Source organism: Nicotiana attenuata, unplaced genomic scaffold (assembly GCF_001879085.1).
Source record: "Nicotiana attenuata strain UT unplaced genomic scaffold, NIATTr2, whole genome shotgun sequence".
NCBI lineage: Eukaryota > Viridiplantae > Streptophyta > Magnoliopsida > Solanales > Solanaceae > Nicotiana > Nicotiana attenuata.
In genome coordinates this window covers 118,937-130,500 of record NW_017671613.1, presented here as the reverse complement: position 1 = coordinate 130,500, position 11,564 = coordinate 118,937, and the positions used below count along the sequence as shown (strand labels likewise).

General features: G+C 35.5%; 1 protein-coding gene across 1 annotated transcript; it reads right to left on the bottom strand.

Annotated features, from left to right (window-relative positions):
- Window positions 1-2,821: 2,821 nt before the first annotated feature.
- LOC109209299 (peroxisomal acyl-coenzyme A oxidase 1) lies at window positions 2,822-11,564 on the bottom strand. Its single transcript, XM_019372546.1, has 14 exons — window positions 11,207-11,564; window positions 9,693-9,801; window positions 9,528-9,589; window positions 9,109-9,318; window positions 8,751-8,838; window positions 8,493-8,655; window positions 7,958-8,156; window positions 6,697-6,894; window positions 5,980-6,111; window positions 4,548-4,668; window positions 4,190-4,300; window positions 3,951-4,020; window positions 3,405-3,588; window positions 2,822-3,320 (listed from the first exon to the last, which is right to left on the bottom strand). Exons 1-14 carry the CDS (start codon window positions 11,342-11,344, stop codon window positions 3,111-3,113), a joined length of 1,995 nt encoding a protein of 664 aa, XP_019228091.1. The 5' UTR covers window positions 11,345-11,564; the 3' UTR covers window positions 2,822-3,110.

Below are 11,564 nucleotides of genomic sequence, written 5' to 3'. Positions count from 1 at the left end.
TTATATATGCAAATAAATGATATTATCAAGATAAAATAATTCAATTCTGAAAATAAAAGAAAAAAATATTATATTGCGTTTAAGATACTAAATTTGATATTCAACACAACAAATTGTTCTTTATGTGTTATAGTAAGAATTTTATGATAATATTAATTTCAAGAGTAATAAATCTAAAATTCAATACAAAGTTTAGGTTTTTATTTTTATAATAACAACTTGCAGTATCCTTCCGTTCATTCTTTTTCACTTCTTTCGTATTTTGAGAGTTATTATTGAATTTCCATAATAAGGTAAAAGATAAAGAGAAAATAGAGAAAATATAACTTTTAAAACAGTAAATAAAAATCGAGAGCATGTTACTTTTAGAATAGTTAAAAGAAAATAATGTAAGATTTCATTTTGTAGAAAATTTGATCCTTATAAAGTAAAATAAAATGTAAAATATTTCCTGTTAGATTTTAGTAAAGAGATGAAATGTAAAATAAAAAGAAAGTACAAAATAGAGATAAAAACTAAAGCACATAGAGAATCAACTAACAAGGGCAACCAATATCATCCAACAAGGCATTTACACACCCATGCAGCATGATCTTGCCATGCAAATTCTGCACCAATAGGAGATAACCACCTTGGAACTTCAAACTCAGCTACTCAATATCCATTAATGGAACATGCATCTTCATCAGCACTACCAGATTTGGTATACCCCCCACCTCACAATTACTTGTCATGGTTTGTGCCTCATCAACAACCACTGGAGGAAACTACGCATTTACATTATCAAGCTCAAATGAGAATGTATCCACTCACAGCATCACTGTCACCACCAATGGAAGAAAATCAACAACAACCACGGGAAGAAGGAGAGACAGACACTCCGGAGACATTCATGGAGTCATTGACACTGAACGACTCTCTCACAATCTCCATGCGAGAAAATATCGAAAGAAAATTTCTAATCTTCATCCCACCACACTTGGAGAAAACATCATTGAACGTGCGACTCAACCCTCACTCATTGGAGGACAAATATGTCGTATTGATGATACCAACACTCAACGAAAACATAATACCACATGCTCTCTACCAGCCCCCACACTTGCTCATGCATCTGGAACTATCATTACCCCAGCGGGGTCCTCATCACAGCGATCATCTTATGAAGATAATGCTATGGAATTGTGGGGGAGCTAATGGACTTGAATTTCGTAGGAATCTATGCTTCCTACCTACTAAGCTGGCCCATATTATGCCTCACTGAGATAAAAATGCAGGGTCACACTGCTCTACTACAAGAATTTGATTTCACTCATCTTATTCAAGTAGCAGCCCATGGTCATTCAGGAGGGATAGTCCTTCTTTGGCGTGCAAATGAGCTCACAGTAGACCCAGTAGCAGTCACAAGCCAAGAAATTCAGGTCGATGATCAACGAACTCGAAGTGACCATGATACACCATATATTGAGAGAGGGTAATGGAGTGGCGGATGCATTAGCCAAGTATGGGAAGGAAAAAATGGATCAACAATCAAATGATATTTTGTATTTTGAAAATCCACCACCTTTTATCTTACCGCATTTATATTTTGATATAATTGGAACTGGGACATACCGTCCAATTCAAACTTCTGTATCCTAATTATGTTTTAATCAAAGCCTTCTTAAAAAAAAATTTAAAAAAAAAAAAAAAAAAAAAACTAACAAGGTACTGTAACTATTTTTAGTCCCTTAAACAAGGGCTACCCAAAAGAAGCTGCCCAAGTGCTGCAGCCAAGTTTCAAACTCACGACCTAAACTAAAGTTGGAACCCACTTGACCATCTTTCCAAAGGATCATCTTCGGTCAAATTGGTTCAACAAAGGGTTATTATCTATATTTTACAGAATTTAACCTATATAAGATACCAAAATTTTTCAACGAAGGGGTTCATATGAACCATCCTGGCTCTAGGTGGGTCCGCCCCTGGTTAACAAAGTTTGGTTAATTTTATATTTTTGTGATATTATGTTAAATCCAGGACTACAAAATATAATCAATCTTAAACAATCAAGGAAAAATAAAGGAGAACAATACTAGGAATAGGTGGAGGAGTCGTTACTTCCTACTCCCCTCTATTTAGACCATTTCATTTTTTTATAATCTTTAATCACTTACTTATTTTAAGAAAATCTAAAACAACAAATTATCGCGAAAGAATAACAGAATTGTTTAACATTTCTTTTTGACACAATTGTTTTAAAGAAGATACGCCCCTTTCCACGGTATTATTTCTCTGAAAAGAAATGTGTCCAAGATGAACCCAATTTACTTTAAGCTTTCAAGAATTATAGAAATAACAGAAGCAGTCTAACAGACTAATATTAAAAAATTGACAACAGTTACAACTTTTCATTACTTTATTTAATTGCATATTAAATAAGCAATAACTGAGAAGATAAAAGACCAATTAATTGAGAGAAAAAGGCAAACATTTCGATCATTCTCAATTAACATTTCACCAAACTATCCATGAAAAATAACACAAACTCATCATAAACCGAATTAATAAGAAATAAAAAGAATCAGAAAGCTAATATACACTTACTACTGTAAAACTTTGTAGCCATTCTGCTATCTGTTTTTAACATCTTTTTAAGACAATGGCTCAAAGTTAAAATATGCGTTTGTTAAAATCTTCACACACACACACACACAAAAAAAAAAAAAAAAAAAAAAAAAAAACATGAATCAAAACCTCGATTCAAAATTTATTGCTTCACAATAAATTGCGAAAAATCAGAAAAGAGACAAAAAAAAAAACAGAAAAAAAAGATAAATAGTAATCATAGGATGCTCGTTACAAGGGCAAGGAGCCAATACCAGGGACTCATTTTGAGGCAAAAAATTAATCTATTTCCTTTCATAGTTCTGGGAAGGAAAAGTAACTAGAGCATACATCACAATTTCCTTTCAAGAGTTCAATAATCTTATTCAAACAAGATTTACTGCTGCTCAATCATCGGTGTGTAAGTCATAAAGGATGCCATCATCCAAAAGAGAGATGGTATTTCAAATTTTAGTTTATTGGCACAGCACAATACAACAGCTATAAATATATGTAATTCTTCCTCACAGTCGAGCAGTACGCAGTTGCTGCTTGAGTAGTGGCCTAATATATTCATGGAAGCCGTCAGCTATATCTGATTGGTTGAGAGGATCCTTCCATGCAGCCTCATACAGTTTCGGATACACGTTTCCATCATAACGTCCAAGAATTGAATCAAGGAAGTGATCGGTATAGTTAAATGCATCAACCAGCGATATAGCATTTGGACGAAGCTGATATTAAACAGGAATGGATCAGTAAAAGCAGCTTCAACCCTCCAAGCACAAATGACAGAAAACAAGTTTAACGAGACGAACCTGGGAATATAAGGCTCTGAGCTGGTCATTAGCAAGTGATGCCTGCTTTGAGGTGATATAGCCAGTTCCGAGAAAATCTCCTTGATGTTTGTGAAGAAGGAAGAGGGAATAGATACCGCAAAGCACCTCCAGCTGTTGCTTAACCCCTTTCCCGGGAATGTCTTGTTGCAACTTCTCAATAAACCTTAATGAGATGAAAGACGTATTAATTAACAAAGTTCTATAATCCACGATGTTCTCAACCAAATCCTGGTAAATTCCATTATCGAGAAGCTTAAAGCAGATACAATTCATGCTTTACAACACGAAGATCCTTATCAACTTAGGAAACGATTATACCATTTTCAGCAAGAAAAAATACTTTGCTAAAAAGCAGACTAGTTAGCCAAATCAATACAGCTGAAGAACGAATAGGCAACAGAAAATTCTGTAATCTCTCCAATTGGATAGTTCATAGGTATAGTACTTATCAAGAATGAAACAGCGTTTGCAGGTTCATAAAATTGTTCGACTTCTTACAAGAAGAGAATGTAGTAAGAAGCTTACTTGGAGACAACAATTAATTGACAATGAGCAACTGCTGCTTCAGCTAAATCAGCTGCAAGTTCTGCAAAGCCTAAAAAAGGAGGACAAAGCAAGAAAAATATAAATTGAATTTTGATCGCGAGAAAAATAAATACACTTATCAAACGTTGAATTAAACTTCATGCAGAAACTTTAAGCTGGTTGATAGTCAAACATTATAGAATTGAATAAGAAAGATGCAATGGCTTAAAAGTGAGGACCTTCTTCTGGATTATCAAACTTGCCAAGATTCTGAGCACAAGCAACAGACATTCTGGCAGCCCTTGCTTCAAATGCTTCAACTACCGCACTAGGTTTCAGCCAGTCCTTGACTGCAGGAGACGGAAAACAACCACAATCAGCCATCTACTTTGTGTACGTAAAAAACATAGGAGGCTAATTGAAAGGCGAAACAAGGCATTCTTACATGGTTGAAGTATGAAAGTAAAAGCGAGGAACATAAGAGTACACTTACTAATATCACAAGCGCATCCTTTTCTAAGGCAACTGATACCATAATAAGTACTTTCAGAACGAACTGTAACTATAACAATGAAGGATCAGCTGCAAGAATTTTACCTTGTTTCACATCAGAACGGCATTGCATCAAGTGTTCAATTCTTCCCATATAAGCTATAGTACCCACTGGCTTCTTTCCGGAGCCCAGCTGTGACACGGTCTTCATAAGAAACCTCGCAACCTACATGAAACACAGCATGGTTCATACTGGAATACTAGATCTAAAATATCATACTATTATATCAGAATCAGAAGACGCTGTAATAAGACTTCATATAACAGTTAAGTATCTGTTGTACTTCAACTGCTCATTTAAGCTTTCAACATTCAAGTATCTGTTGTACTTCAACTGCTCATTTAAGCTTTCAACATTCAAGTTTACCAAATGTTTGATTTTTCATTGGGGGTTGTGGGGAAAAAAGGGGGGGGGGGTGGGGGGGGTTTCACAACAAACGAAAGAACAGACAAGCCACACCCATCCTATTCATAAAGTACCATTCAGGAATGTACACACAGCTATGACAAGTGGATCACAGCGATACAATGTTGTTCCCAAAAATATTGAGCAGTAAAACTATTTTTCGAACAACTTTTGAGCCAGCTAGTTTTTCTACACAAAACAAGCTTTACTCAACAATTTTCACCTCTTGCTTCTACAAACCTTTTGGCCCTTCGCAACTAAACTTGTACCCTCACAATTAAGTGCTCACAAGCAAATATTTTAATAAAGAAGTGTCGTGTCAAATCTCATGAGACTTGCTTTTGGGAGAGCAATAGGGAATAACACCCCCAACAGAATCACCTTATTGATGCAACAACAAATTTTAGCCCACGGAAAAAGATTGCTCAACCACTGATCCTATAGACACTTCGATTCATCCATTAATTTTAGGAATATTTACTTTTTTTTTACTAGGAATTTTAGAAAAATTAACATTCTATCATCAACTCATTCTTATCTACTTCCTCTATTTCAAAAAGTTATCTTCGTCTCCTCTCAGTTACCAAAAAATCTCTGTTTTTCATGAAGTGACAAAATGTCCCTTGGTTCAGAGTCTGCACACTTTCGAGTTCCAATCATTGATAAACTAAATTATAGAATATCTATAACTTCTAAAAGACCTTGATAAAGAGGGACGTATGGAGGTTAGAGAAAACTCTTTAAGTAAGAATTCACATTTTCCAGAAATTTCTCAATACTTCTCATTTGATGGTTCTCTTATTTTAACAACAAAAGATTAACTCAAAAGTGTTAAATCCAGGACCAATATGTTTAGCTGCTAGAAATTTCATTTTTTTAAAAAAGACAATGACACACTGAAGCATAGAAAATTTATACAAAAACAAATCACTATGCTCAATAATTAAATATTGTAGACAGGCTTAAATTACCACCACTGGACAAGTTGAGAAAGGATCTCTAAGTCCACACAAACCCTTTAAAGAAGAACTTAGAACTGGCATGTCAACCTTCAACAAACAATTAGTTTACCTGTAGTAGTAGCACGGTGTTATCTCCTTCGTACGTACAGGCAGGGACATAAACGGCAAATAACTCTGGGAGTCCACTGCTACATAGATATCCATGACCTCCACATAACTTTCGGCATTCTTCAATTCCATCCTGGAATAAAATTGCAATGAGGCAAGAAGCATGTTATGTTGAATGGCATGACAATGGATTCAAGTAAACAATTAGAGAAAAAGTTCTTTTCTTTTCTTTTTTTCTTAAACAAGCAACAGTTCTTCTTGAATCTGAAGAAAAGATCAGGTCCAAAAAAAAATCCCAAGGTACATTCAAGAGAACGTTAACTGTTAAATAATCCAGTCCAATACAATTGAAGAAGACCCGCTCGCTAGTCTCTTATCCCAATAAAAATGAGGATTGTTTAGGAGACTACATTATAGCGGACAGCTCAATCATCACAGCATCTTAATCAGCCAAATATTAGATTTCAATGCCCACAAGTATATATAAAATTTCAGGCAAAACTTAAAGATGTATTCAGCCATATATTTTTCTTAATATGTTCTCTGCACATGTATATATAAAATTTCACTCTCAACAGAAACTAACATCTCCCTTATACATAATTCATGTAAAAGACTTGGAAATATGACCCAAAAGCCCCAGACAAGGATGACAGCGTCAATCAAAGATTGTAAAGCGCAAGGTAGGTGGACAATCAAAGTTGTTGTCACTACTTACAGCAGTGGCAGTGGTTGTCAAAGACTTCAATCCCGCCGTACATGCGTGCGCCTCAGGCAATGTTGAGAAATCATTTGCTTGCAGTCTTTGGGTCACATCAGTGTACAACCATTTCAGCCACTCCCCAACAAATCTGAAGGCATATGCAGAAGCCAACAAGGGAAAGAGCCTGTTTTGCTGAGTTTTATAGTCAATCACCTGCATAAAAGCATGCAGTTAGAGCATTAGTTACAACTCTCAAGCTGGTAAACGATGACTATGTGCAGTCACCTGAGAATATTATTCGACTGGAAAAACATAAATATATGAACACTTGTGCTAAGTATGACGATACACGTAGCAGAAAGATTTTGTAGTCTTGATGTGCCAGAAATATCCCAGACTCAGTTAGCATAAATATTCTTTTTCCTGAGTCACGAGGTTTAATGAAGATAAATTATTATTTTTCTTTGATAAAGTTAATGAACATAAATTATTTAAAGCCATAAGATTCCTAGTACGAAAATGTTGGAGTACAGCAATTGGCTTTGCTGGGAGATGTTTTGGCATAAATATCACTTGTTTAATGATTTAAGTCAACCCAAAGATGCGCATACTTTTAATTGTTGATCATCACATAAAAAGTTGCCAGAAAAATCTTATGCTCACTTTCCAAATCACAGTTCTCTTCGAATTGCTACTGCATAGGATCTCGTTGATATCTACCACAGAACAACATTATCAGACTCCCCCTTCCCTTGCCAGTTAAAATTATTGAAGATACCACCGAGATAATTGAGCATGGTAAATCTCTTTTGGGCAGGCATTTAATCCAACATAGGTTGGGTTATTGGGGATTTTTGTAAGGGGTTAATGGCTAATTCTACAGGGATAATGAAAAGAGAAAAGTGCAAGTCCTTCCACCCACCCCCTTTATAAACTAACATGCAGACTTCAAAACTCACTCTCTCCACTCAAATAATATGAGACTAGAGATTGCCCTTAATACAGATGTTGGATTTGTGCTTGCCGACATTAGTGGCACTGGTATGGGAAGTTGTTTGGTATGGATTTCACTTTTGAATAAGCAAATGCATTTCATGAAACACAGAGAACATTTTAAAATCAAAATTCACAAAAATGTCCACCTCTTTTGCATAATTAATTGCCCCCACCAACATGAGTATGCTATAAAATGGCATGCAATGAGTGAAAGATCAGAACCCAGCCATTACAAATGACCATCTACTTTACTACTGACAGGATTTGCTTCCAAGATTACCTGAATTTCTTGTCCACCATTCTGAGAACCAAATTGTCTACGAACGGCACTGTATCTGGTTGAAATGCACACAGCCCGAGACAAAGCATTTGAAGCATCTGATACGATTGTTTGCCGAACATATACCATGGTCCCATAAAGAAGTTGTCGGGGAACATCAGATTGGACATATTTTCCTTCTTTTGTAACTTGTGAAACCCTGAAATTTTAGGAGCAAATATATAACTACCACGTAATATAGTATGGTAATGAGCCAAAAATTATGATACCAAAATCATTGATACAGAAAAGAGATTTAGTTTTAGGTTCGCCAACAGCAGTTATTATGCTCATGTATTAACGGGATTCAGCCTAGTAATGTTTTGAACAGTGCAATTATCATTTCACTTAATTAGAGGCCAGAAATTCCAAATTTTCCTAACAGTTAAAGCTTATTGATCTTACTCCTGGTAAACCTTTCCAGAATTGCTGCTTGTAAGACTACTTAAACACGAAAAGCTGAAACTTGAATACCAGAAAAAGGTAAAGAACAAACCTCATCAGCATTTGATCTCTTGGAATGCGCACATGATCAAATCTTAATACCCCATTATCCATAGTATTATATGCCCCGTTTCCAAATTTCATTCCAATGTCTCCAACAGTAACACCTGGAAGAGGTTTGTGGTCCTCCAAGCTTCGTAGTTGGACAATAAAACCTAAAATATGAATTAGTCAATAAAATGTAAGTGCAACTTTCCTGAAAATTTAAAATGCACTACACCATCTTGTGACATGAGAATCATTGACTTACCATTAATCCCATAGTCTTTACCATTTGTTATAAGACGAGCATACACAACAGCATGGGTAGAGACTTTACCCAATCCACCAGGCCACCACTAATCCAAATTGTAAAAAGCCAGAGATCAGAAAAATCCACTAATTATTATGAAATAAGCATATTGTAATAGATCAGCAAATAATAAAGCAAATACAGCCATTTCAGAATAGCACATTGAACTGATACAAGCAAAAGATGCTGTATAGGAGGTATATCTTGCATAAAAGAGTATCATACACTTTGAGCATCACACTCCTCAAAATGTTAAATATGGAGAGTTGTTTTGCAAGAACAAAACCCGGAAAAGCAAGTAGTGGATAATTCTCACCTTGCTTGACGTCAATGTAGGACTATGAATGACAAATTCATCTGTTTGAGGATCAAATGTGGCAGTGGTCTCAAGGCCTTGCACGTTGGACCCATGTCCAAGTTCAGTTTGAGCGTAGCACCCAATTATTTGCATCTTATAGGCCAACGGCAACCACTTTTTCTGCTGTTCATCTGTGCCCTGTCCTTTTATGGCCGGTATAAACATTCCCTAACAGAGAATAATGGTGGCAGGTGAGCCACAATCCAAGGGCTTCAAGCAATTGAAAATACAAAGGGGAAAAAACAAGAGCACCGACTTTAACATTAGTGTTTCTTTTCAAAAATCGTCAATCGCATTATGCATGTATATACTCAATATAGGCAGTAGCATAGCAAGAATTTAACATAGGCAAAAGCAAAAGCCTAACAAGATGTTACCCAATGAAGATCCGTAAAGGCAGGCTCATCTACAAAATGCCTTAACTTAGCTGCTTCTTCTTCTGCAGAAACAAAAATTCAAGGTAATCAGCATGCACTTAATAAGACAGCTCTTCTTTGGCAGAAAACATATGATAAGGATTAAAAAGTAAAACAAAATCATACCAGAAAGGCGAAGTTCAATGATCCGTTTCCATGCATATGCCGCCTTTCTTAGCGTGTTCTTAAATAGTTCTTTCCTGGGAAGCATAGTTCTGCCTTCCTTACTGAAGCCCTATATCCCACAATGACACTCGGTAAAGATTAAGGACATGCAAAATAGTAACAAGGCACAAGCAAATAACATAGTCAAACAAGACAATACCCTCCTTCAAAATCTCCCTCCCCAACCCCAAACAAATGACATGCACCAAACAACATAATCTCCTCCTATCAAAGTCAAGTCATTCAAAATTTATGCACTGTAAAGTTTTTGATCTATTTTCCAACCAAAACATTCACCGGCTGAATCGCACCAGTGGTACGTTAAAATGTATCAAAATGGAAATGTTAAACCAAATCGCATTTGAATGAGCATAAAAAGACAGTTGCTTTGGCTGGTTAAAAAAAGGGAGAAAATTTTACTCCTAAAAGAAGTAGCTTTTCAGCATCACAATCCTAGTTTTCAAACACTAATAACAGAATGCATCAGACAGCATATCCGTTACAAAAACATGGTAGAATTTCTCACAAACGTTTTACTTACTAACTAAATCATCCTAAAGTTCAAATACATGTTAGCACTTAGCATTTATCCAAACACTAGAAACTAGTCCCTACAAAAAAATTCTAGTGCACTTGCTCCAACGGTTTTACATTTTTTGTTACCTCATAACTTCAGAGCAATTCTAACACCAAACAATGATTCATCCACACCACTTCAATAAAATTTTAGCCTATTAAATAATGTTTGATCAAAGTTCAATACAGAAAGTGGTCAGTTTCATATCAGTTAAATCAAACACATTACTGGCTTCCCAAAACCTATCAAAATCAAATCTTTCTCTCTTAAAACGCAGTGACTGAGCACAAAAGGTTTTTTTTTCCCTCATCATTACCATATCCATTCACACATAAAAAAAAAACATAAACACCCGAATAAACAAACAAAAAAGAAATACTGTAATCATCAGTTTATCTCAGTAAAATCAAACACAATACTAGCTTGGTAAAAATTTACCCGCACTGGCTGTTTGCACCATGCAATTAGAAACATGACATGTGTTTGCACATTCACTTCTATCACTTAACCGTGGTTAATTAGTGTCATTAGACCACTTAACCATGATAAGTTGAACTGGTTTGGTGTGAACACCCGATGCGGATAAGTAACTACCGGACTGGCTTCCTAAAACTTATCAAAATCAAATCTTTTTCTCTTAAAATAGAGTGAATGAGCACAAAAAGGATTTTCTCTCCAGCATCACCATCTTCATTCACCAACAAAAAAGGACAAAGCATCAAACATCCATATAACAAACAAACAAATAAACAAAAAAGAAATACTGTAATAATCAGTTCTAAAGAAACAAAAACCATGATTCATATCCACCGACAGCCATATCCATAAAGATTATCCAACAAAAAGGGGTCAAACAAGAAATAAAAAACTGAGGGGAAAAAAGGAAAAGGAGAATTACAGGATCATTAGCAACAAGCTTGGAGATACGATCTGATAATTCAAAATTATGGCGAGAACCAGCCCAAACAATCTTCATCTCATTCACATCAAACTCAGCTTTTCTCCTCTCATCAGCCAAGTAATCAACACCCTCCATCTTTCTCTCTCAGATCAAAACCCAAAAATTCTTACACAGAATGAGGAAAAAAAATCCAATCTTTGGTTGTTTTAACAAATACCCAATTAAACTCTTGAATAAAAAAAAAGGAGAAAAAAAAAGAAGGATAAGGATTGAACACGTTTGAGCTTTCCAAGAAATGATTTATGTGTGCTATTTATAGTAGTAGTAGTAGTTGTAGTTGGTGCTTATGCAGGCA